Source organism: Delphinus delphis, chromosome 2, assembly GCF_949987515.2.
Source record: "Delphinus delphis chromosome 2, mDelDel1.2, whole genome shotgun sequence".
NCBI classification, from domain to species: Eukaryota; Metazoa; Chordata; class Mammalia; order Artiodactyla; family Delphinidae; genus Delphinus; species Delphinus delphis.
In genome coordinates, this window is record NC_082684.1 from 60139236 (window position 1) to 60165508 (window position 26273).

Below are 26273 nucleotides of genomic sequence, written 5' to 3' on the forward strand. Positions count from 1 at the left end.
CTTTTCTATTTCCATATACATTTTAGAGACACTTGTCAATTCTTCTACACCCCACCTCTCCCTTCCCACACACACTTGTGGAATCTATACTGGAATTGCACTGAATCTATAGATCAACTGGATGGAAACTGACATTTTTATAATAGTATTTTAATGATGGAATCTGGTATATTCTTTCACTTAATTCTTCTAAAATTTCAATTTAAACAATTGAAATTATACAGAATGTGTTCTTTAATGACAGTGGAATTAAACTACAAATCAGGGGACTTCCCAAGTGGTCCAGTGGTTAAGACTCTGTGCTCCCACTGCAGGGGGCATGGGTTTGATCCCTGGTCAGGGAACTAAAGATCCCACAGGCCATGCAATACAGCCATAAATAAATAAATAAACTACAAATCAATAATAAAAAGGTAACTAGAAAATTCCCATACATTTGGAATTTGTATTTGGTTTTTCAGAAGTTTTACCATGCTCAAGTGGTTTTATTTATCCCACTTGAGGTTCAAGACTATGGCCTTATTGTGTTTCTTCAGTTGTGCAAGATCCTCAGCCATTATTCACTGACCATCTCTGATCTACCATTAAATTTGGCCACTGAATTCTTAATTTCAAAGTGTTTCTCAGTTCTAGAATTTCCATTTGGCTCTTTTTTAAAACTAGTTTTCCATTCTCTGTTTAATTTCTATTCCTTGTATATATTAAAGTTATTTTTAAAAAGTCCAGGATTGATAACACCATTATCAGGATTCCCTTGGGCTCTGTCATCTTTGTATCTGTTGTCTTTCGACTACAAGGTCTTATCTCCTTTTATTCTTAGTTATGTTTGATCATATACGAAAAATTGCATATAAACTTGAAACATTGGTGATGTCATCTTCATACAAAATTTAACTTTGCTCCTGCAAATCCCAGATAACAATCCAACAGGTTCATTCAGTCCCTTTGAAGACTGGTCTATTTCTGGTTCATCTTATTCCTAGAGTATAGCACTTTGGGGTTCCAACCCAAAGCCTGGGGTGTGGGAGGCTTAAAAGGGCTCCCCTTCTTAATGGCTGTTGAACTCAAAATTTTGTCTGCCTGGCACCTTGATTCTGTTTTCAGCATCTTGGCAGCCTCTTCCATAACAGGATCTAGGGGAAAAATAACCCCAAACACCAGGCACCTGTTTGAGTTTCCTCTTTTCTCAGATTTTGGCCCTATAATTCTATAGTACCTTAATGGTTTTCTGAAGGTTTCAGATTTTCATATCTATACTTCTATACACACACACACACACCCCCCACAGCTTTTCTAGTTCTCAGTGGGAGGACTGGTCCAATTTAACTACCTTAACTGGAAGTGATACATATCTCCAACTCTCTTCAATCATCTTACCCCCATACTCTCCTGAAACTGCTTTTTCTAAAAAAAATTATGTTATTCAAGTATAGTTGATTTAGGGACTTCCCTGGTGGTGCAATGGTTAAGAATACGCTTGCCAATGAAGGCGACATGGGTTCAATCCCTGGTCCAGGAAGATCCCACATGCTGTGGAGCAACTAAGCCCATGGGCCACAACTAATGAGCCTGTGTGCCACAACTACTGAAGCCTGCGCGCCTAGAGCCCATGTTCCACAACAAAAGAAGCCACTGCAATGAGAAGCCCGCACACCGCAATGAAGAGTAGCCCCTGCTCGCTACGACTACAGAAAGCCCATGCACAGCAATGAAGACCCAGTGCAGCCAAAAATAAATATTTTTTAAAATTATAAGTACAGTTGATTTACAATTGTGTTAATTTTTGCTGTTCAGCAGTGATTCCGTTATATGTATATATACATTTGCATATTCTTTTCCATTATAGTTTATCACAAGACATTGAATATAGTTCCCTGTGCTATACAGTAGGACCTTGTTTATGAAACTTTTTCTGAAGGTCACTAATGACCTATGTTGCTAAATTCAGTGATTCTTACTCTTCATTTTCATTAACCCATCAGCATCACCTCACATTATACTGCTGCCTCCTTGAAACACTTCCTTCCATTCCTTTCAAAAACACCACTCTCTTCTATTTCCTTATTTCTCTGGCTTCTGCTCTTTTGCTGGTTCCTCTTCAGCTCCCCATCCTCTTAAAAGCAGAAGTGCCCAGGGCTGTCATTACAACTCTTTATACTTACTCCTTCATGATCTTACCATTGATACACTTAGAACTCTCAAATTTACATTTCCAGTAAAGTGCCTCCTGAAACCAAATGATATGTCTAGCTTCTTCTACTTCGCATCTTCACTTCGATGTCTAATAGGAATCTCAAACTAAGCCCTTGACCCACTCACCTTCACTATCCTCAAACCTGTTCGTTTATCCTGGTCTTTCCCATTTCAGCTAATGGCAATTCACTTCTAGCTGCTCAGGTAAAATCTTTAGTCATCCCTGACTTCTCACACAACATAGTCCACCAGAAAATTCCTTGGGGACTATCTTAAAAATATATCCAGAATCTGATAACCACTTCTACTGCTACCACCCGGCCTAAGTTACTACATTTTGCCTAATTATTGCAATAGCTCCTTAACTATTTGTTTCTGCTCTTGGTCCCATTTAGTCTTTCCTCAGCACAGCCCAGAGTAGTACTGTTAAATTCTATCATTTAACTCCCCTGTTCAAAACCCTCTAATGGGGACTTCCCTGGTGGCAAGAGTGGATAGGAGTTTGTCTGCCAACGCAGGGGACACAGGTTTGATCCATGGTCCAGGAGGATCCCGCATGCCACGGAGCAACTAAGCCTGTGCACAACTACTGAGCCTGCGCTCTAGAGCCCGTGAGCAACAACTACTGAAGCCCATGCACCTAGAGCCCGTGGTGCTCTAGGTGCATGAAGAGAAGCCACCGCAATGAGAAGTCCCTGCACCGCAAAGACTAGCCCCCCGCTCGCCACAACTAGAGAAAGCCCACAAGCAGCAGTGAAGATCCAACGCAGCCAAAAATAAATAAAATAACAAAAACCAAAAAAACCCTCCAATGACTTGCCATAAATAAAAGCTAATGGACTTAAAATTGCCTGTAAGGCCCTGTACAAGCTGGGCCTATTATTTGTCTTAACTACTGTACTTTTCTCTCTGCTTACCCTGCTCCAGGAACATCTCCTTGGCTCCAGCCAATGGCTCAGTTCATTGTTTCAAAGCATTATCTGGATGTGATGGAAGAGGCAGCTTAAGTTGGAAAGACAATCAGAGATCAAATCACACAAACCACATTAATGGCCCATCACAATTTATTCATGATATTGCCTATATCGCACAAGGCCCTATCCTAGGTATTTGAATTACAGCAATGGGATTAGAAGAGAAATCACTCTCATGGAGCTTGAATTCTAGTGGGAAGTACACAGTGGATCAAAGTACAATATAGCTACATAATGCTGTGCTATGAAAGCAAATAAGGCAAGGAAAGGGGACAGCGAGGGGAAGTGTTATAAATTTAAATAGGGTACTGAAATGGCAATGGGAAGCAGAGTTGTAGGCATCTGAACATCATGCCACGTGAGAAAAGGATAGTGTAAGAAATTTTCAGATACTTGAGGTTTATTTTTGCCAAGCTGCAATCTTCCCCACTGATTTCTTAGAGAAAGAAAGTCCAACCATGTAAATAGGCTACAGGTTTTCTGGGCTAAGCGCTTTTATAGCAGTATCTCAAGGGAAACTAGTTAAGACTTTTATTCAATGATTTCAAAAAAGATTTTTAAAAAATTCATGTTAAGAAATTAAACCCCAAAACATTTTAGTGACTTGTTATTCTGAGGGCATTGGCCCACATTACTATGCCATGTAATCATTTCTTTAACTCATTAGTTTACAAACGCATTCAATTGCTACTTTAGTGGGTTTTGCTTGGCCCAAATTACTAGAGTATTCATGTGTATAGTTAACAGAGGTCTAGACAGTGCATAGACAAGCCCTAGCCTGGATACAGCTCATTGAAGATCATACTATTTTCTAATTTCTGTGGCCACACCAACCTTGGAATCCCAGAGCAAATGAAGTGTTTCCTAAGCAGCCCCTTAAATGTCTCTAATTAACAGAAGTCCAAACTAATTTCAGTCCTTAGTCACTAGCTGTATCCCTATTCAGCTTCTAAATTTTCCATAAAAATGATTTCTAACAGGACCCCTGTATGTCTTTTTCTCCTAAGAAAGTTTCATTACTTTTAAATTCTAACATTCCTTGTATCTTCGCAAGGAACCAATTACACGATTCTCTGAACATAAATTCCTTAAAATATCATTTCCGTTGGCTGGTGGGAAGCAGCAGCATAGCACAGGGAGATCGGTTTGGTGCTTTGCGATGACCTAGAGGGGTGGGACAGAGAGGATGGGAGGGAGGCTCAAGAGGGAGGGGATATGGGGACATGTGTATGCATATGGCTGATTTGCTTTGTTGTGCAACAGAAACTAACAGTATTGTGAAGCAATTATACTCCAATAAAGATTTTTAAAAAAACCGGATCATTTCCAAAGATAAAGCAAAACTCAATTTTAAAAATGAAACTTTCCAATTTATAAATGCATACCACTAAAGTCAGTAAAATTCAAGTTATTAGTTTTCTATATACTTCATCAGCAGAGCTTAACTAAAATAACTGAAAATTGTTCTGCATATTCCAAAGATCTTTTCCTTTTTTTCTCCTCATGCATAAGCCCAAAATAATCTTTTGTATAAGCATCATGACAACTGTTGAAATTTTCTGGATAAAAATGAACAAAACTTAATTTGTACAAGATCTTAACACATACAATTATTTTAGATTCATCAAATAAGGACTTTTTAAAAAAAGAACCAGGTTTTACAGTCATCCCTCTTAAGTGTTTAACAACCTTTTCCCCATAATTGCACACAGGAAAATAAAATTTGTTACTGCATGCTGGAAAGTATTAAAATTCCTGGGTGAAGTGACCCTTGATATAAACAACTGGCCCAGGGATGCAGGTAGCTAGCTCTGCAGCCTGAGAACTTCTTCTCCTTTACTATTTAATAATTGCTCCAAGAAAGGATTTTTTAAAAATATTTCTTTTAACATGTTCACTTACATTTATACAATGCTGAAAACGTATGTTGACATTTTTACTCTTACCGTTTACTCGTCAAGGGAAGGCATAATGAATATTCAAAGTCAAGCCTAAAGCTGTAGTCACAACGTTAAATTATGAACTCAAAAAAGGCCGTTTGCAATTTAAGTGCTCTCTTGTACAAAGTATCAAAAAGTTAAATACAAGTACTAGTCTTAAGCAGTCACACAAGTCTAAGCCACATTTATTTGCACATGTATAGTAATGGGCAACAGATACTCCAAATTTATACAAATTTATAAAACAACAAAGTTAATAATCATTTGGTACCACTTGCGTGTTATCTTGCTTACAGATTCAAGTGTAGATGAACTTCCTTCATTTTGTAAACTTTCATACAATACTTACTAAAACAAAAATTCTTGAAAACACATTGGCATGTTTCAGTTACGGCCAACACAAAAGTTAAGACAAGACCACAAACTCAAAATCCAAGCTTAGAATATACTTTTCTACCTCTCTTCCCTAGAAAGTGACTTTTTTTCTTTAATAGATGTATATGCTATATCACACAAGTAACCAAGGAGACAAAAAATGATGCTCCCATAATCGTAAAGAAAACTCCAACCAAATCATACTGTTTTAAGTTATCTACCAAATATATGGTTTAAGTATGAGAAATGGGGAAATGCTTAGATTAAAATAACAAGGGAGATTAGAAAGAAATGGTAAGTGATTTTAAGGAGAACAAACTATGTTCCCAACAAATCTGCAAAGATCTGACTTTGACAACTCAAAATAATTGTCTAAGGCAAATAAATGTGAGGAAACCTTCAAAAACATTCTAATCACGTTCAATATCTAGTGATAAAAGCTGAAAATGATATCAAGAGAATACTTATTATACAAGCGTCAACAAGGACATCCCAAAACTAATGAAAGAAATGCACATTTATTTCTACAAAAGCAATGTATAATACAGAAGGGAACAGACTTAAAGATTTACCTATTAAAATATACAGATTCTTACTGAAGAGTATAGGATATTTAAAAAAGATGACAAGGGATGTTAATTTTTTTATTATTATTGTTTTTACATATTTTGGAACCTCACATAATTTTGATAAATAACTCTTACAAAATTATGCAAAAGTACAAGAATGTCTGGTAAACAAACAGTCTGTATTTTCCAAAAAAATTTTTACAACATGCAATTCTTAAGGCAGCATTCTCCTTACAAGGAAAGGTAATCCTTTTACTCATCAAGAAATCTTCTGCTGCAAAGAATAGGCTAAGAAAGCCTGGCTTCTTCCATTAACGCCTTTTGTCTTTCCTGTCTGATTTTCGGTCTCTTTCACTTCTTGAAGATCTTTTGCCTGATCGACTACTCTCTGATATAGACCTCTTTCTGTCAGACCGGGAATTCTTATCCTTTGATCCTTTTGTATCTCTACTACTACCTCCTTTTGAAGATTTGTGACTTCTTTCTAGTCCTGAAGCATCCCTTCGCTTCCGATCCACGCTCCTTCTGTGCTTTCTATCTCTGTTATGTCCCCGTCCCCTACTCCGACTTCTACTCTCACTACTACTAGTAGTGCTGCTGCTACTGTCTCTACTGCTGCTGCCACTTGTACTGGAGCTGCTACTGGAACTACTTCGACTACTGCTACTGCCACTGCTGGAACTGCTTCCACTGCTGCTACTGGTTGAACTGCTACTAGAACTACTACTGCTACTGCTTCGACTTCTACTCTTGCTGGTTTTATTTCTAGCTCGACCTCTACTTCTGCTCCTCGTTTTGGTTTTGCTCTTGCTCTCTGAATGTACTGTCAAGACTGGTTCTACTATCACCTCAGTGAGTTTTACGGATTCTACAGGAAACTCCTTCCTCTCAGGTGGTAAATGCCCTTGCTCCTGAATAACCTGAGGTGGTGGCTGTGAAACAGCTAATGGCAAAGTCTCAGGCTGAGAGAGAGGCTGGGGCTGGAGTACTGGTTGGGGTTGGGGTTGGGAGTGGGAGTGGGAGTGGGAGTGGGAATGGGAGTGGGAGTGGGAGTGGGAGTGGGGCTGGGGCTGGGGCTGGGGCTGGAGCTGGGTCTGGGTCTGGGTCTGGGTCTGGGGCTGAGGCTGAGGCAGGGATTGAGGCTGAGCCACAGGCTCAGGCTGGGGCTCAGATTCTTTTTCTTCCTTTTCCTCAGGCTCATTTTCCATTTCTAGAGCACTAGCATTCTCTTTTGCAGGAGAAAGAGATTTACATTCTTTATCTGGCTCAACTTCAAATTCCATCTCTGGCTCCAATTCCTTGCTAGTTTCATTTTCTGAAGGTTCTATGCTTTCAACTTGGTTGATTTCCATTACCTCCTGCTCAGCAATTACATTTTTGACACTCTCGACCATCTCCAGCACATCCATAACTTCTTCAGGCTGACTATCCTGCTGCTTCTCACTTTCCCTTACCTCAGTTTCCTCCTCCAGCTTAACTTCCATTTCCTGCTTCTGTTCCTCCTCCTCCTGTTCTTTCTCTGCATCACTATGAACTACACCTATTTCCTTTTCCTCTTCCTCGCCTGCTTCCTCTATTTCTACATCATTGTGCTGATTACCTGTCTCCTCCAACTCTTCCTCTCGCTGAGCCACCTTACCCTCTTCTTGTTCCGACTTCTGTTCTTCATTACGCACCACTTGATGCTCTTTTTCCTTCATTGATTGTCTTCTAGGCCTAGCCTCCATTTTATTTATTTGTTCTGCAAATTCGATGCGTCTACCTTCAAATAAAGCTAAAGGATAAAAATTTACACGTGTAAAATATACTATGATTTAGAAAATTCAAAATCACAATTTGACACCTGGTCACAAATTGTCATCGAGCTTATCTAAATGTCTTTTTTGTAAAGAGATGACAAAAGACTGATTACAGCATGTAATTACAAATTGATATAAGATGACAAAAGCAAAGATCCACTGGAAACCTATACACTAAGAAATTAGCAAAACCACACCACGTTATCTAACTGACGGAAAAACAGGATAATCCTTTGCTATTTTACTTCATACTAAATGAAGAAAATAAAGCTTCTTTCAAACAATCAGTTTTATGGTATCATATCATGCATTAATTTTTTTGATCCCAAGGAGACACAAATCATCTAATCACCATCTTAGTAGTGTCTACCTTCCATGTGTGCTTCCTCTATGGACTACATCAATGTTGACTTTTTCTTGATTCATCAGCATTTGTATCTGGCTACTAAGAGTATCAAGCAAAAGAGAAAGCTCACTCAAATGCTTAAGAAATAAACATGCATTAAGCACCATCACCTAATATACAAGTTTCCAGTTAATATCTATCATGAAACAAATGCTCCTGTACTCCAAACACATCAGCATCTTAGAATATCTTTCTAAAAAGTTAACTATTGAATCACAGATGTCACAGGAAACAAACATGTATGTATTTGTGTGTTACCTTACCCATTAAGGAAATTTCAAGGGACCTCTTCATTTATACTTACCATTCATTTTTCTCTGTGACTCTTCTATTAGTTTTTGGGTAGCTGGACACATTCTTCCAGGAATATAGAACAAATGGGGCTTTGTTTTAGTTCTTATATATTTAATTATCTTGGCATTATGCTCATTCCATTCTTCTTGCTAAAGAAAAGGTAAAAAGGTCAGCACTTTTGTCAACATGAAGGATTACCAATCTTAGAATTTCAAAATATACTCACCAGCTGCGCAAGCTCAACCTTCTGTTCCAAAAGCCGCAGTTCTGTCTGTTTAGCACGCCTCTCTTCAAACAGTTCTCTCCTCTCATTTTCAACCTGCTTTCTTTCTTCTTCTGCCTGCACTTCAAGTTTCTGTTCAATTTCCTGGCGTCTCTTTTGCTAAAGATAAACAATAATCTTTAAAAGCTTATTATACATCCTGATTATGTGAAATATCACAATTTTACTGTTGTCTGCAAACATGTTTCACATCTGCAATTCAGGACACCAGCTAATTCAAACTTGGCATTTGAGGTGGACTGCAATTTCCCTTCCAGGAAATGGGGACTGAAGTCTTTTCATGTATAAATCTAAAGTTTAAAGCCATTAGCTATAATATCAGTAAGTGTTTTATTCCAACATAATTTATGAAAGAACCTTACCTAAAAGTTAACCTGAAAAAGAAGAGTACTGTCTTTATAGGTTATCTTCAGCTATTCTTTCCAAAGCAAAGAATTTGAGACAAGTGATGTCCTAGTGAACAAAGTAACTAACAAACTAGTCAACTGTTTTTAAAAATCTACAAAATAAAAAAATCTACATTCTTCAAACGTTGATGCTTTAAGTTTTTATATTTTCTAATAAAGTTAACATATGAAAGATGAAATAAAGTAACTGAATTGTTATCTTTCACTATAGTTCTCCCGAGAAGCAACAAGTTTGTGTTCAACTCCCAGGACACAATTTTGTAGCTTTAGTAAAATAAAAACTTCCAGGAAAATGACACAGTTAAATAAACTCTGGAGGGCAGGGAATATAATTTATACTGTTGCTTCTGGAGTGCCTCTGAGTGTGTAAGTCTTAGAAATTATAATTATTTAATAAATTACGATGATTAGTAAGTTCAACACTGTTTGAAAGAAAGCACTCTAACGCCTAAAGAAATTAAGAGACATGTCCAAGACCACAAAATGAGATTGTTATAGAGCTGAAACCAGAATCCAGGTTCTCCTGAATCAGACTAAGGCTCTTTAAACCACAAAGCAAAGTTCACTAAGTTATTTTAACAGCACCTCAAAAAGAACCAGTCAACAGTATAACAACTTGAGAAAGTTTTAAACGTTTTTGCTTGGCTTCATTTTAGGCTAGCAATTAAATCTTTTCCTTCTCTCTTTTTTTTCCTTAGGAAATATTAGTAACACGCTTTATGAAGCTTACAGTTAAATCTTGAGAACTTTTCAGTGTTTAAGAAATATGTCATCAACTACTTTGATAGCTTCAATAAAGGAAGCAAAGGAAAAATTGCATAAATACCCTTTCGGTAGCAACAGTGGATTCTTGTTTAAATTTCTGAAGGGTGCCCATCAACAAGCCAAATATTCGTCGGTTCCTAAAGAACAGAAAAAAAATCCAATTTCAAAAGGTTCCACTTCATTTAAGCCTGCCATTTCCTAAAAGAAGCATAGCATAGACACTTGAACAATTCCTTAAATTTTCCTAAAATTGCATTATTTGACAAGAGTTGTTTTCCTCCAGAAAGATACTTAAGATACCTTTGCTTTCCCTTTTCATCCATATTTTGATCCTGGATAAGGTCTCTCCGTGTGCGCTCTTTGGAGGTAGCTACAACTGAAGACTGCAAAGCTGGCTACAGGAGAAAAGAAATTTCAGTTATTTAACTAGCATACAGTGGCACTCCTTTAAATGTACTAAGGTGAAAATACTATATTCACCCTCTATGAAGTTCTTTTAATCTCAATTACCTTCTTAACATCATCGTCCTCAGGGTCGCTTTCTTGGCGTGATTCTCTCCGAGTCCGACGCTCCCCGCCCAGCCTGACAAAGGAAAATGAATTTAAAAGGACCAATTCAAACTCTGATCTCCTATACGTCTCAAGCTGGTTAAGTTTTTGTAGTACAAGTCAGAAAAGTAACCCAAATTATTTTCTCAATATTATTCTTCTCATGACCTTTACTTTGGTAAAGTTTCTGTTATTGTTAGTGAAGAATTGAGTTTTGAGGGATACCGGCTGTCTCAGTTCAAATACCAAGGAAACAGACTCAGGGTAAGTGCTATACTACTCAATTCTAATACAACTTAATTCAACAATATTTATTAAATTTTTATATTTGTATGCTACCTCAGAAAATGGAACATACAACTATGCCTTCAGAAACTTGTCCTCTAACATACCTACTGACTGCCCCTTCAAGGTCTCTCTGTTTGGCTGGGGGTCCTCCTCCAATATCTGAGAATCCACGCCTGCAAAAAAAAAGGCCAACATAAAGTAAAGCACTTGGAATTTGAGAAAAATGGTATTTCCATTTAAGGAAGATAATTTAGTTGCAATAAAAAAAAAAACTTCCAGTTAAAGTAACCTTAAATTGGCATTTACTTCAAGATGCTTTTGTAGCATTTCTTTTAAAACTATGAGAATAAGTTAAGTGTGCACATAACTGGTATAGCTACTATATTCTTCAATGTCTAGTTTTGAATGCAAATGAAATTCCAGGATAACTCTGCAGAAAACTACAGCTGATCACAGCTTCAAACAAACCAAACATTTCTAACATTGGCTCGACCACGAAATTTGTTTAAATCATTTCATTAATTTAGTGTAGTAAGTACCAATGAATCAAAATCCTAAGGAAATCTTACCTCAGCAATAAACTACCACGTCCTCTACCTCCACCAGGACCAGAAAGGGCCAGCAATCTGGCTTGGATGGGCCTACAAGATATTTACAAATCAGTACAAAAATCGTTTCTAATAGCACCAAATATTTTAACGGGTGCGGTTCATCATCAAAAGAAATTAACCAGAAAAGTTCGAAGATGATGGTTTCAAAACCCACGTGTTTGAAACAGGACACTAAGCACTTTGTTAACTTCCTGATTTTTCCACGACCAGTATCACAGAAATTATATTTACCTCGATGCCACTACACATTAACAAGCTTGAATCAGGTCCGGATTTCGCCAACCCAAAGGAAGTTGCACGTGGGCAAGAGCCAGGGGGCGAGGCGGCCGGACCGCGTCCCGGGAGCGTCTCCGGGCCAGCCCCGAATCGGGTGGCCCCGGGAGAAGGAAGGCTTTGTGCTGCAGTTCCGGGCCTGCAGGGCCGAGGGCGGGAATCGGCAGTCTGGGCCTTCCCGCTGGACGGGAAGCCATCCTGGCGCACCCAGGCCCCGCTCTCCTTCCTCACGCACCTGAGCTCCAGGACTTACGGTGGGAGCCTTGGAAATTCCCACCTCACCGAGGACGGGGTTCCACGGCTGCCCCGGGAACAGGCCTCGATGTTCGAGTCCTCTCAGGACTGTCCGCCCTCACCGCCCCAACTCACCCCGGCTTCGTGGCTGCCTCTCGGAGCCGGCATTTCCCATCCGCCCCTCACCTCACGTCATTCGGATCCCGCCCGGTGAGCTTGCGAATATTCTCATCCACATTCTTTAAGCTCTCTTTGGCCTTTTCTAGCTGCTCCTGCAAAGTTCTCACTGCGACCGCCATCTTCTCCCTGCAGCAGGCTCCGAGACTGCTCTCCAGGCCACGCCTGCTTGTGTCGCGCCGCGAGACGCGAGAAGACTGACTGCTGGACTCAGCCAATGGAGATAGGAGTTGTATTTCGGCCTCAACCACTCAGCAACCGGAAGGGGGAGAAGCTGCCAGCCTTTGTGACTCTGGGCCAATGAAAAGTCCGCCAGACGGTCGCTTCCCTCCCCGATTAGCTGCGGGTGGCTGGGCTCGGCTTCTAGCGCAGAGTCGGGGCGGATTTGAGAGTCTCTGGGTTCCCGAAGACGTGAGTTTGCGGGCCGGCTCTTCTGGCGGGGAGAGTGGAGTTTTCCAGCCCTTTTAACCTGTATATGACGGCCTCTTATCGTTTTACCATCTGTTCCCCTCAGAGTAGGGTGCAGGCGAGTCTTTTTTTCCCTTTTTCCCGGGTAAATGATTTGATTAGGACAGGGTGCGGCCGTTCTGTTGGTGCGCATGCCCAGAGAGGCAGTGGGAGGGGCGCAGGCTTCTCTTGACTAGGTTAAGCTCAAATGAGCAGAGGGAAGCGAAAAGTGAAGGAAGAGGAAAAGTCATTCATCATAATAGCTAACAATTGCTTTGTGTTGTACTCTGTGAGACATTTCACGTGCCTTATCCCCCACAAACCAAAAGCGTGAATAAACTGCCTGTTAATACTGATAAGGAAATACCGTAACTGTCCCCAGGTCACGCCGGCCCAGAATCATCATACGATCGATCAGACTATGTGCAAGGCTTTACTACAATTAAAAAAGAGACAGAGACAGAAAAGACGTGCATTAGCCTCTACACCGGTCTAGAGCTGGTTGGTTTAAAATAGGGTCTGGGGGAGCAGCGCTACTGTTAGCTGTGTGTGTGTCGTCCACCTTCTGGTTCTGCTCTACCCGCACTGCCAAAGTGAGAACCGGCTTTGTTCCAGAAATGTATTTGTAAATTGTAGATCACTAAGCATTTTCCCACAGAAACAATATTATCAATAATCCTTGTGTTCTCATCCTCCATCTGCAGCCAGTCATCCTTGCACCAAGCATTAGCAGGCCAACTGTATTTAATCTGAGTTACCATTTTAATTCATCCAGCAATACTTAAAAGCCCTTACTGTGTTAAGCTAGACTCTGGAAAAAAGCCTAGAACAAGATAACTGTGGTTCCTGCTGCCATGTAGTCTGTAGGCTCCTCAGGGAGCAAAGATCATTCATGTACTTATTCATTCAACAAATATTTATGGAACTCCTGCTTTTTGCCAGGCACTATTCTAGGCCCTTGGATAGTCAGTGTACAGTAAAGATATCTGCCCACAAGGAGCTTGGAGGCAGGAAGAGTGAGGAGACATATGATAAGCGTAAGTAAATTACATAGCATGGTAGAAATGGGTTAAGTGCTATAGAAAAAAGAAAAAGTAAAACTGGATAAGAAGGATGAGTGTTGATAAATAATTACATGACTCTGGGACTTCCCTGGTGGTCCAGCGGTTAAGACTCCGTGCTTCCACTGCAGGGGGCTCTGGTTCGACCCCTGGTCTGGGAACTAAAATCCTGCATGCAGTGTGGTGTGGGAAAAAAAAAAAATTACATGATTCTGATTGTGAGCATACTTTGTCTCATTGATCCTTATTACAATCCTGTGTAGTAGGCAGTACATGAAACCTGAGAATGTGGTAATGGTACCACGAAGTATAACAATGTTTCCATGGGAGATGCTTCTAGAGTTAGCCAAAAACGTAGGATCTATTCTTACTTCCGTAGACTCTATTACTAAGATCCTGGGAAATTTAACATAGTCTAATTTATGGGGGATAATCAGTAGGATGCCATGTTCAACATTTAGTAATGCTCAATAAATATTAGTTTCCCCTTTAGTCTCCAGAATATGCAAAGAACACCATGTTACTGTGGTTTGAGAAATTGACCTTGGTAAGTGGCCAGTCTTTTGCTTAATCTTTGACCTTGATGGTGGTGATGAGGGAGAATGCAGTTGGGACATAAAGGACCTGATTTCACATGTGGGAAATTTTAGTGCTGGAAAAAAAGATTAAGATTGCAAAATACTCTTCAAAATTAGTGTTTCTTTTCAAAGGGTTAGGTGAAACTTACATGCTTGATTTTATGAGGTGATGGAAAAAACGGATCCAAACATTAGAAGGGGATATGAAAGGGTATGAAGAGTTGAGAGGTTATTGTTAACAATTTGAGAAGACTCGACATATTACTTCGGGGGAAACAATGAATTAATTGGGGGAAAAAATCTGCTTTGTAAATTACTAAGAAAAGATCTAATCATAGGCTAAGCATCACGTTTAAGACAAAGTTTGCCAAATTTAAGACGTGCATATGATCTAACATATGTATTCGCATGTCTGTAGGGGTTAAGTCCCACATCCACCATAGATTCTTAGATGAACTCCGTCCCAAAGTGACGTCGCATTTCTGATGTCTTTAATTTGTATTTTCTGATTCAAATTACCTTGTGCTTTGCTTACTCCATCCTTCTTGTCCCTTGTACCCTACTCCCAGTAAACCTCCTGGTGGTCAAAACGGCTCTAAATCTTTTCGTACACCCAGGCTTAATCCAAAATGGATTGGGATAATCTCTCAATATACCTAAAGTATATAGCCCGAAAAATGACGATTTATTCACTTAAAACAATTGTATTTATTTATTTATTTAGGCTGCACCAGTTCTTAGTTTCTGCATGCGGGACCTTTAGTTCCGGCATCCAGACTTAGCTGCCGCATGCATGCGGGGATCTAGTTCCCCGACTAGGGATGGTACCCCGGACCCCTCCATTGGGAGCGCGGAGTCTTACCCACTGGACTACTCGGGTAGTCCCAATATTCGCTTTTGTTTTTACTTTTCATATTAAGCAACATATGGCAGAAGTGGAAGCTTTTGATGAAGCTAATAGAAATTCTTGTCGGTTCTAACATAGCTAATCAACACAGAGATGGCAGCGGGAGGTCCCGTCTTATTTTACCACCTCCCGCGCCGGCCGCCTTCCATGTTGTAGGGGGAAGAAACCTTCCTCCTCTCTGGGCGTCAGCGGTTCACCCCGCGGAAGGAACTCTATGACCATAGAGCTGGCGGAATGCCGGGGTAGAGGAGACCGGAAGTTGTTTTTTCGCCTCCCCCGCCCAAGGGCCGGATGGGGTCTCCGGGAGCTGGGTTTGGTTCCCGCTGCTGTCAGACCCTTTCGTTTTGCCCAAGGACTTAGTGGTCCTAGGGTGGGCTCGCCGCGGCCCCCGGCTCACTCCGGTATCAGCCTTCGGGAAGCTGAGTGAATTCCTCGGTCTCTTAGCAACGAGGGACGGGCTGCGGACTGAGCGAGCGGCGGCGGCTCAGCCCAAGCTGCCCAGGCGCTAGCCGGAGCTCCGAGCCCGGCCCAAACGGGAGCCTAAACCCGGAGCTTAGAAGAATAAGCAGGAAATGGCGGACGAGGCGTTGTTTTTGCTTCTGCATAACGAGATGGTGTCTGGAGTGTACAAGTCCGCGGAGCAGGGGGAGGTGGTGAGTGCTGCCACACGCCCTTGAGGTCCTTTTGCGGTGACACTCCTTGTTTCCACTCAGTTTTCTTTTACCCCCGTCCCATCACCACTCATCGCCTCCCGAAGTGTAGGCAGATTGGTCCACCTTAAGGTATCTTAAGCCTTAGAACCTATCAGCTGTCTTCAGTCTTTCATCCTTGGCTCTTTCGTATCTTTTACTATTTGATACCTTTTTGTCCAGTCCCATATCTGTGTGTGGCACGCCACAGATTTTTTGTTTTGTCCCTTCCATGTGTTGTCCCTACCATGATTTGCGTCAGAGTTAACTGCTGATTTTGGCACCCCTACTTAATTCGGCTGTCACTTCCAGCACTTCCCAGTCGTCCACTGGACAGACCTCTCCCAGCCTGAGAATCCTGTCCCTCCCTCCCCATCCCTAACCCTCAGTAACACTCCAGGCAACTCAAAGAAAGAGGGCTAATGAGATAATTTAAAAGAATATTTAGTGTCCATTATATGTCAGAGCTAGTTGCTAGGGATATGGTAATGAGCGAAACAATGGCCCCATCCTCCTGGAGGTTACTTCTAACGTGTGGTAGTCTTCATTCGCTAATTGATTCATTCAGAAAATATATTAAGCGTGTATGTGTATTGTGGGCCTGACATTGTTAGATGAATAAGATAAAGTCCCTGCCTAACAGTCGTTGGGGAATAAGGGTTCAATGAATAATTAACGTATTGGGTGGTAATTAGATATGGAATCATGGAGTTGTAGGATTTTATAAATGAAATATTACAAAGCCATGCTCAAGTCAGAAGCTCTAGTTTCTATAATGCTATTTGATAAAGAGGGGTGGAAAGTGAGGGCAGGAAAAGCATCCTAGGCAAAGGTAAAGTCATAGAGGTATGAAAAAGTGCAGTGCATTTAAATATGCTTGAGTATTTCACTGTGACTAGATTGAATGGGTGGAGAGTGAGAAGTTTTGAAAGCTGAAGGTAGAAAGAGGTCTGTATGATTAACAGACATGGACCTTCTCAGTGGAGGATTTTTAAGGAGGAGAATTACATGCTCCATTTGCATTTCAGAAAGATAAACCATTATTTGGGCTGGAGAGGGAAGGTCCTTGTAGTGAGAAGACCCATTATTGGAGGAGTCCAGGCAGGAGATAATGAAGATCTGGATAACGAGAAGAGGAGAGAAGGCTTGAGAGATAGGAGGTAGAATCTCTAGAACTTGATTAGGTATAGGAATGAGAGTTGAAAAATTATCCCCAGGTTTTTAGCTTGAGCCACTGGGTTGGATGGAGAGGGAATAAAGAAGAAAGAAGTGATGATAATGAATTATTTTGAACAGGTTGAATTTATGGCACCTGTAGGACATCGAGGAAGAGGTACTGTCAGTTTGTAAACTATAAGAAGGATACTGGCTGTTTTGGGTACTATAACAAGAATGCCACAGACTGAGTGGCTTATAAACAACAGAAATTTATTTCTCACAGTTGTGAAGGCTGAGAAGTCCAAGATCAAGGCACCAGCAGATTCAGTGTCTGGTGAAAGCCTCCTCCTGGTTCATTTATGGATGTGTTTTGGCTGTGTGCTCACATGGTGGAAGGGACTAGCTAGCTCTCTGGGGTCTCTTTTATAATAAGGGCACTAATGCTATCCTTAAGGGCTCCAACCTCATGACAGAATCACCTCCCAAGGGCCCTACCTCCTAATACTATCTGGGAGTTAGGATTTCAGCACACTAATTTTAGGGAGATATTAGTAGGAAGACATCAGGAAGAGTATTGGAAATGAAGCAAATTCTATTCCTTTTTTTTTTTTCTGGCTGTGCCTTGCTGCATGTGAGATTTAAATTCCCCAACCAGGGATTGAACCACTGGACCACCAGGGAACTCCCCCAAATTCTATTCTCATTCAGATCCATCTGTAATAGAGATTTTTTCCAAGTTACAAACTTTTGACTTTATCATCATCCACAAGCAATAGTTAATGTTTTGCATCTGTGCTAAGTGCTGAGTAGCAGACATTTGCTGTTTGTGCAAAGTCAGCTTTCCTTATACCCTTTTCCCAAAAGAATAATTAGCAACACACCTTTTGTTTTTTTTTTTTTTCTTTGCGGTACGCGGGCCCCTCCACTGTTGTGGCCTCTCCCGTTGCGGAGCGCAGGCTCCGGACACCTAGGCTCAGCAGCCATGGCTCACGGGCCTAGCAGCTACGTGGCACGTGGGATCTTCCCGGACTGGGGCACGGACCCATGTCCCCTGCATCGGCAGGCGGACTCTCAACCACTGCGCCACCAGGGAAGCCCCAACACACCTTTTTTAATCACAAAACCTCTGCTCCCCACCCCACCATGTGTGCAATCAATTCTCTTCATTCTACTCTTTCTACTTTCTTTTCCTGTTCCAACTCTTGCCCAGGAAAACCTTTTTTAAAAATCCCTCTCTTTTTTCCCCCAATGGATTAGCTAAAATAAAACAGCTGTTCTAATCATGACTGATAATTCTGAGACATGTGCCAGTCCTATAAGAGAAAGGAAATCCATAAGTTTTGAATCATTTAAACTAAAAACAACTTTCTTTTCCTATTGCAATTTGTATATGGTGGGGAAAAAATTTTAAGTCCATATAAGCAAAAGGGATTTTTAAAAAGTTATATGGTAGTCCACAGGGCAAGATGGGAATAAAGACAGACCTACTAGAGAATGGACCTGAGTTTACCGGGAGGGGGAAGGGTAAGCTGGGACAAAGTGAGAGAGTGGCATGGACATATATACACTACCAAATCAGATAGCTAGTGGGAAGCAGCCACATAGCACAGGGAGATCAGCTCGGTGCTTTGTGACCACCTAGAGGGGTGGGATAGGGAGGGTGGGAGGGAGGGAGACGCAAGAGGGAAGAGATATGGGGATACAAGTATAACTGATTGACTTTGTTATAAAGCAGAAACTAACACACCATTGTAAAGGAATTATACTCCAATAAAGATGTTAAAAAAAACAAAACAAACAAAAGTTATGTGGTAGTCTTGATGAGTAGAATCCATATTGGAGTCTAGGTGTATGAGGGTTTGTTAGTGTCTCTACTTCGAGTGTGCTTCAAATTTTTCATAGTAAAAAAATGTAAAAAAGATATAATCCTATCATCCAGAAATGGTTTTTATATATCTTTTTAAACATAAAGTCATAAGTGTAAGTGAAATAAAGGAAAAAACCCAATGTTCTCACCTTCCCAATCAATGATTTTCAAACTGTGCTTGAAGAAGAATTAAGTCTAAAAACTGAATAATTGGACATTTACCAATTTATGGAGAATAGTGTTTTTTTTAAGGTTAATGGATAAAATATTCTTAGGTTTTTCTTTAAAATTTGGTACTTTACCTAGTGAGCACTCACAGATGCCAAAGTGAATGAACAAGTGCAGCATCAGAAGGTCTTTCCTGGGGCTTAATTCAAAAGCTCATGTGATCAATAGCTAAGATTTGAGAATGTCTGCATATAAGCATATTTCCTGCTTATCAGTATGTTCCTGGGTTCCTGTTCCACAAAGAGCATCATGACTTACAGGTACTCATTCTACCTAAGCAAGTTTGGGAATGGGTGTGGAAATTAACAGAATGGTGCTGAGTGGTCCAGTAGAGAAACAACATGATTTGGTTTTTACAAAGTCTGTACCAGAAATACAGAAGATAATCAAAGGAAGAAAAAAAAAACTAGAGATGAGATCACTTGGAAGGCTCTAACTGAAGACCAGGAGAGAAATGAATGCTAAGAGCTACTTAAGCAGTCAGGAGAGAGAAGATGGATTTTGAAAAGCATGTAGATAATAGGCTCCACAGGACTGCAGTGTGTGTGGAGGGCTGGGAGCAAGGAGGTGAAGAAAATGGAAGTTTTCTGGTTGTGGTAACTAGATAGATGGTGGTGCCATTGATGAAGTTAAAGAATTTTGGAGGCAGAGCAAGCTGAGAATGTTAAGATAATATCATTTGAATACACCTAATTTGAGGGGCCTGTGGGACCTCTGGATGGCTGTGTCCACTAAAGTCTACTAGAAATACAGGTTTAATAGTCAGCCCCATTAGTAGCATACATGGTTCCTTAGAATAGAGTTCAGCAAATAATGAGGCCTATGGTGGTAGCGGGAGGCAAAGGCTTCAGAATACATAAAAATTCTTGCCCTTTTGGAGCTGTATTCTAGGAGAGGGTGGGGATGAAGGGACATGAGCAATACAAAATTAGTAAAATGTACATTAGGTTAAATGGTGAAAGAAGTTCCTTGGAGACAAGCAGGGAAATGAGATAGAGCATCAGAATCACTTTAGGAGGGGTTCTTAAAACACAGCTCGCTGACGCACACCTACAGTTTCTGATTCACTAAATTGGGGGTGGGATTACAGAATTTGCAGTTTTGACAAGTTCCCATGTGATGTTGATGTTGCTAGTCTTGGGACACAATTTGAGAATTACAAGGATAGAAAGTTTCTGAAGTGGAATGATACTGTATTTTAAAAGGTTGAAATGAGCTTCATTGAGATGGTGACATGTGAGTGAAGACTTAAAGTGAGTGAGTTGGTCATGTGAATATCTGGAGGAAGAGCTGCCTATGAGATTGGAGCCTGCCTGGCATGATTAAGAACAGCAAGGAGATCAGTGGAGCTGGATGGAGTGAATGAAGAAGAGTAGAAGGTTGAGGCCAGAGAGGCACAGGAGTCTGGATTGTATAGGGCTTTGTAGTTCATCCAGAGAATTTTGAGTCTTCGACTTAGGGGTGGTATTTAAAGCCTTAAGAGTGGATGAGATTGTCAAAGGAAGAGTGAAGCAATTGCATGATTCCAGGCATAGGAAGGTGGGGTCATCAACTAAGACATACTGAGAAATGGAAAGCTTGGATGACTGTAAGAGACATTTTGAAGCAAGGGACGATAGAACTTAGTGAAGGCACAAAGGGAATGACTGACAGAAAAGTCAAAAGCGATACCATGACCTCAGTTTTATAACTGAGGAGAGGAGTTGAAAATGGAAAAAGCCAGGGAAGGTGAGAAGAGTAATTGGGAAGGGGCTTTGGCATTTCTGAAAAGTAGTAACAGTTCCCTGTTTATCTTATTGCCTTATGAAAATGATTAGTACTAAGAAAATTCAAGTATGACTTGTAATTCACTTTTTCTTACAATGTTTCAGTGAAAAAAGTATAAATATTTACATTCTAGCATTCTAAATTTATTCAAAACTGTTTTTAAATAGGAAAATGGACGCTGTATAACTAAGCTGGAAAACATGGGGTTTCGAGTGGGACAAGGATTGATAGAAAGGTGAGCAGTATGGATTTGAAAATTTTCTTCCAGGTAGGTTATGAACAAAGATGATCCATTTCAAAAGACTGAATAAAACTTGAGACAATTTAATTTTAATTCCCAAACTTTATTTATTCTCTGTTCTTTAATTCACAGATTGAAATTTCTTTTTAGGTCTGATGCTATTTTAACTCAGTTATCCAACTTTCATGTTTTAATATCTGAAGAAAATATGTATCTTCTATGTTTTAGACATTTTTCCTGAAAACTTTGGTATGCTGAAACAACCATCTAAAATCTTACTGCATTTCCTACTTAAGATCTAATATGTTCTTTAACCTAAATGGAATTTTGTTTAAATGCATACCTTAGAGTCTCTGTTTATGCATGTAATAATCTTTCAATTTATAGATCAATTTTTTTTAGTATTCCTTTCTTACTATCTGAAATAGTTGAACTCTGATTATATTTTATATAACAATACCATGATTATGCTCAGTTTTTTTTTCTTAATGTGCTAATTGTACCTAAAATTGCTGCATACTGTTAGACTAATACACCTTTAGACTAATTTTAGCCCCCAAATTATATAACAGAATGTGAATCCATTGAGATGGGATCTACTTTGCTTGGTGCTTATCACTTTATGACTGTCAGTAAATGTTCAGTGCTGTTGTGGCATTTGAAAATTAGTTAATAATCTGCCCCTCCTGCTTTCTTTGGAGGAAAAGTACTGTGTTACTTCTAGTTGATCTTTTTAGGTTTACAAAAGATACTGCAAGGTTCAAGGATGAGTTAGATATCATGAAGTTCATCTGTAAAGATTTTTGGACTACAGTATTCAAGAAACAAATTGACAATCTAAGGACAAATCATCAGGTATTTAGATAGGCCTATTTTTTAAGTCCTTTAACTTAATATAAATGTATTTTAGTGATTTACTTACTATGTAAAACTTAATTTCTCGTCAACTTTGGAATGTTTCTCTTACATGTTATTAATACATCATTACTTTTTTTCTCTAATAGGGTATAGTGAATAAAGACCAAGAGACAATTATCAGTAGTTATAGCTGTCCCTTTCCCTCAATTAAATTTTAAGTTTTAAAAAGTAGCAGATGTCAGAATGATAAAGGTTTTATTATTTCATTATTATTACTTATAATATGCAGAACCAGAAATATATCACATTTTTCTGAAGGCTAATTTAGAGAGCATATTTAACTCTTAAATAACTCTTACCTGTTTAGTTGCTGTCATATTTCTTATTCTTAAAATATTTTGTTAAAATAAAAATAGGTTGCATGGAAAATCATGCATAAAATAGATTTTATAAAACTCAAGGAAATATTTGGAGTATATTTGGCATTTTAATAAGGTATAAAAATGAAAATAATGTATCTTGTAGCTACCAATAGAATTCATTTTTTCAGATAACAGTATCAACCTTAGCTTATAAGTACCTGAAATGCTAATAGGAAGAAGTGACTATGATTTTTGGCTTTCTAGGTATGAGTTAATAACATATAGCTGCTAATTTCACCCGGACATGTATTTCTGATTCTTTCGCACTAGACTGTGTTCTTTAAGGATAGGAACTGTCTTAGGTATCTTTGTATCTTCAGTATCTTAAAGCATTCAATAAATATTAGTGTTATAAAATGCTGAACTCTTCAGCTTGAACATTACAAAACTTCTTCATATAAAGAAAATTTGACCAACAGAAAGGAGAGTTTTAATAACTTTAAAAAGTTCTTAAATTGTTTTGAAGGGAAGAGTACAGATTACATTGACTTTGGATGTTTTTCTATTTTTGGAACAGGGCATCTACGTACTTCAGGACAACAAATTTCGCCTGCTTACTCAAATGTCTGCAGGAAAACAGTATTTAGAACATGCATCAAAGGTATTTAATGGAATAGAAGTTCGGGGTTTTTTTATTATGAAAAAAGTAGAACCATAGGGAAAAGTACAATGCCAATCACAACAGACTTTTGAATTCAAAATATGTTTTTAAATTGTTCCTTTTGTTTAAACACTTTTCAATGAAATAGGAGGTGTTCATCATATTGAAACAACTTACATTAACCTGTAGCTAAGTAGGCCTATGATGACCAATTAAAGAAACACTATAGTTTAAATGCCATTAAAAATGTAGATTAATGGTAGATTCTCGAATACAGTATGGATACATCAGAAAAGATACTCAAGCTTAAAAAAACTGGTATTAGCTATGCAGAATTATTCACCTCAGAGTTCATATTTACAATCTCCATCAGTAAATTTTAAAAATGTTTTAAATATAATTAACATTTGTTTCTAAGAATACATGTTTTGTGTTAAGTATATCTGTGTTTCTGGGTTTCATGTATTTTTTTTCAGTCTCAGGTAGGAATCAATAAATAGACCAGATGTATTAAAGAAAAGCTGACAAGTTTTAATGTAAGCGTTCCTTTGAAGTGGTTAAAATATCTTGGGCAAGCATAGCTCCAGTGGCGCAATCGGTTACTCTGCGGTACTTATAAAATACCTTGGTCAGTATGTATAAGCTGCTGTTTATCTGTAAAATCTGTCCATATCTAAATTATCTAACACAAAGGCAGTTTGGTGTAGTGGAAAGAGTATGGACTTGGGACCAAATAAATCTAGATTTTAAGCTAACTCCACAACTTATAGGTTTGTGACATTGGGTAAGTTACATAACCCCTCTGGACCTTCCTTAGTATCCTTATTAATAAAATTGATTATAATAATACCTATATTATAAAGAATCTCTAGGTTCTCTCCCAGCTTACAATTTCATGACTCCATATCTGATTACTTATCAGTACCCATTTATTTATATTAATTATAAAATAATAATATTCTATATTATTCATAGATACATAGTAGTGTTGTTGAATATCATGCAAAATGTAGATAATAAAAAATTTCTTGGATTATTTGATTTTTGGTTCTCATTTTTGTCCTGGCTGTCTCTGCTATGGCATAGTCCCATTTCCCTTCCTTGTTTCCATATGACAGGGTTTCTCAACATTGGCACTTTGATATTTTAAACTAGGTAAGTCTTTGTTTTGGCAGGCTATAAGTCTTGAACAAGTCAGGATTCTTGGTTGTAGAAAGCAGAAACCAATTTTGATTGAATGGAATAATAATTAGTTAGCTTACAGAACTGATGGGAAGGCTCAGAAAACAGGCAAGAACCATGGGAGCAGGAATTCCCTCGTGGTCTAGTGGTTAGGATTTGGGGCTTTCACTGCTATGGCCCAGGTTCAATCCCTGGTTGGGAACTGTGATCCCCTTAAGCCGAGCAACATGGTGTAGCCAAAATTAAAAAGAACCATGGGAGGTTAAAGCAGCCAGAAAGCCCAAATCACTCCACAAGGAGGGTCTATTTAGAACCCTTCAGGCAGCACTGAAGGTAGACACAAATCACCTCTGCTGCCTCTGGAACTAATTCTAACTGGTTTCCAGCTTGCTTTTGTCACAATCATGATTTTCAATGATTGAAAAATTCTTCCACAGCCCTTTCTTAAACAGCAATGACTTATTAATATCAAGGTTTAACTATCATTTATCAATAGCTTTACTATCTTAGTAAATCCTTAATATATTTTACACTTTTTTTTTCTTTTTAGTACTTAGCATTTACATGTGGCTTAATCAGAGGTGGCTTATCAAACTTGGGGATAAAAAGTATTGTAACAGCTGAAGTATCTTCAATGCCTGCCTGTAAGTTGAATTCACATTTCTTACAAATGTTTTTAGCAATTATTTTTCAGGTCTGGTGTTTTTTTTGTTTGTTTCTTGTTTTTGTTACTTAGAGAACATTTAAAATGCTAAAACCATTTCATTTTACTTTTATCAAATTTTAACATTTAATGTAGTAACATGTAGCATACTTATATTCATAGTCAATGATTTTTTAATTCATAATAGTGATTTAAGAAAATGTGCTAAGGAAATCCAAATTTATAAGACAACTTAAGGAATGATTCTTAACTCTTAAAGGACAATTTTCTGCAGTATTCTTTTAAGATAGCAAATTTCCTTATAGTGTTGAAAATTTTTTTTAAACAGTTTTCTAGAAAATATCTATTATATAAAGCTAAATAAAGCCAACTAGTCTTTTATTGCTAAACTCCTTTCCAAAGATCTTTCCACCAGAGCTACCAACCAAGAATAAAATTGGCTTTGAGCATCACTGTATTTCCTTTCTATTCACAATAATTAGCAATGAAATACCTAAAATGTAGGAATCACAAAGAAACAAAAGTAGTCATTCACAAACCAGATAATCATCTGATAAAAACGAAATTGACTTTATCAAATATTGTGAAGTGTGTGAAACGTTGTTTGATATAGCAAGTTTCTTGATTGAAACTACTTACTAAATGAAGCAGGAAACTGATGTTCAGGCCTGTTTTCCTTGTACCTAAAATCAAAGAATGATTTTTTCATGTTTTTTTTAGGTAAATTTCAAGTGATGATACAGAAGCTATAGAAACTACTGAAATGCAAGGCTTCAATAGTGTAAAGAGATAAATTATTCCTGTATAAAGTATTTCAAGTAGCAATGATTTAATTACATTGTTGGACATTTGTATTGATATAAGCTATTTGCTAACTTATATAATGAAAGATGCACTCTTAAGCAGGAGTAAGGGTGTATTTTATCAATTTAATAGCACAGACCTTAAAACAGGTAAAGACACATTCTACTGTAACATACACTTTACTGAAACTATTCAGAATGAAAACCTAATTTCAAATAAGTAAACACCAATGCAGGACCCTTATTTAAACATTCTTATTTGCTTAGTGATATGTATTTAACTAGAGATGAAGAAACAAAACTCAGGGTTTGGTAATTAGCATAAAAAAAGTATGTACCAATCAGAATCTTTTCGGTAAGAATGAACAAATTTTGGTTTTGTTTTATGAATTTGTTTTAGTTATTTAAAAAAAGCAAAGAGTACATTAAAATTTAAACTTAATTATTATTTTATTGCTTATAATTTATTTCTATTAAGAATCTTTATGCTTGTATAAGGATTTCATTATATACATTGTGTGTGTGTTGTGTATGATATATATATCATATTTAACTGCCTAAATTGCTTAAAAACTTTATTTCACTTTAATAGAATTCAGTTCTTGAGAGCTCCATTAATGTAATGAAGTGAAATATAGATCTAGATAAAGTGAGATATAGATG

At 38.5% G+C, this 26273-nt stretch overlaps 2 protein-coding genes across 3 annotated transcripts; one reads left to right on the forward strand and one right to left on the reverse strand.

Moving 5' to 3' along the window:
* Positions 1–6112: 6112 nt before the first annotated feature.
* Positions 6113–12422, reverse strand: PNN (pinin, desmosome associated protein). The gene is made up of 9 exons (XM_060004647.2): positions 12147–12422; positions 11412–11483; positions 10947–11015; positions 10516–10588; positions 10306–10400; positions 10067–10142; positions 8777–8932; positions 8561–8699; positions 6113–7825 (listed from the first exon to the last, which is right to left on the reverse strand). The coding sequence occupies exons 1-9, from the start codon at positions 12257–12259 to the stop codon at positions 6363–6365; spliced, it is 2256 nt and encodes a 751-aa protein (XP_059860630.1). The 5' UTR covers positions 12260–12422; the 3' UTR covers positions 6113–6362.
* A 1175-nt stretch (positions 12423–13597) lies between these two features.
* TRAPPC6B (trafficking protein particle complex subunit 6B) lies at positions 13598–26267 on the forward strand. 2 transcript variants are annotated; one of them, XM_060004649.1, is made up of 6 exons: positions 13598–13621; positions 21007–21074; positions 21818–21935; positions 22878–22961; positions 24694–24787; positions 25528–26267. In XM_060004649.1, the coding sequence occupies exons 1-6, from the start codon at positions 13613–13615 to the stop codon at positions 25557–25559; spliced, it is 405 nt and encodes a 134-aa protein (XP_059860632.1). In that variant the 5' UTR covers positions 13598–13612; the 3' UTR covers positions 25560–26267. The 2 variants fall into 2 exon arrangements, with proteins under 2 accessions (XP_059860632.1, XP_059860631.1); XM_060004648.1 differs by lacking the exon at positions 13598–13621 and adding an exon at positions 15400–15783.
* The last annotated feature ends 6 nt before the right edge of the window (positions 26268–26273 follow it).

Bases quoted from the DNA above. Each gene is read 5' to 3' on its own strand.
- PNN (XM_060004647.2), bottom strand. From the start codon at position 12,259: ATGGCGGTCGCAGTGAGAACTTTGCAGGAGCAGCTAGAAAAGGCCAAA. The intron at 10,143-10,305 runs GTATCTTAAGTA...TCTGTTCTTTAG, and splicing joins GATGAAAAGGGAAAGCAAAG to GAACCGACGAATATTTGGCT. The intron at 8,700-8,776 runs GTGAGTATATTT...CCTTTTCTTTAG, and splicing joins AGGTTGAGCTTGCGCAGCTG to CAAGAAGAATGGAATGAGCA.
- TRAPPC6B (XM_060004648.1), top strand. From the start codon at position 15,703: ATGGCGGACGAGGCGTTGTTTTTGCTTCTGCATAACGAGATGGTGTCT. The intron at 21,075-21,817 runs GTGAGCAGTATG...TGATCTTTTTAG, and splicing joins GGACAAGGATTGATAGAAAG to GTTTACAAAAGATACTGCAA. The intron at 22,962-24,693 runs GTATTTAATGGA...TTTTCTTTTTAG, and splicing joins ATTTAGAACATGCATCAAAG to TACTTAGCATTTACATGTGG.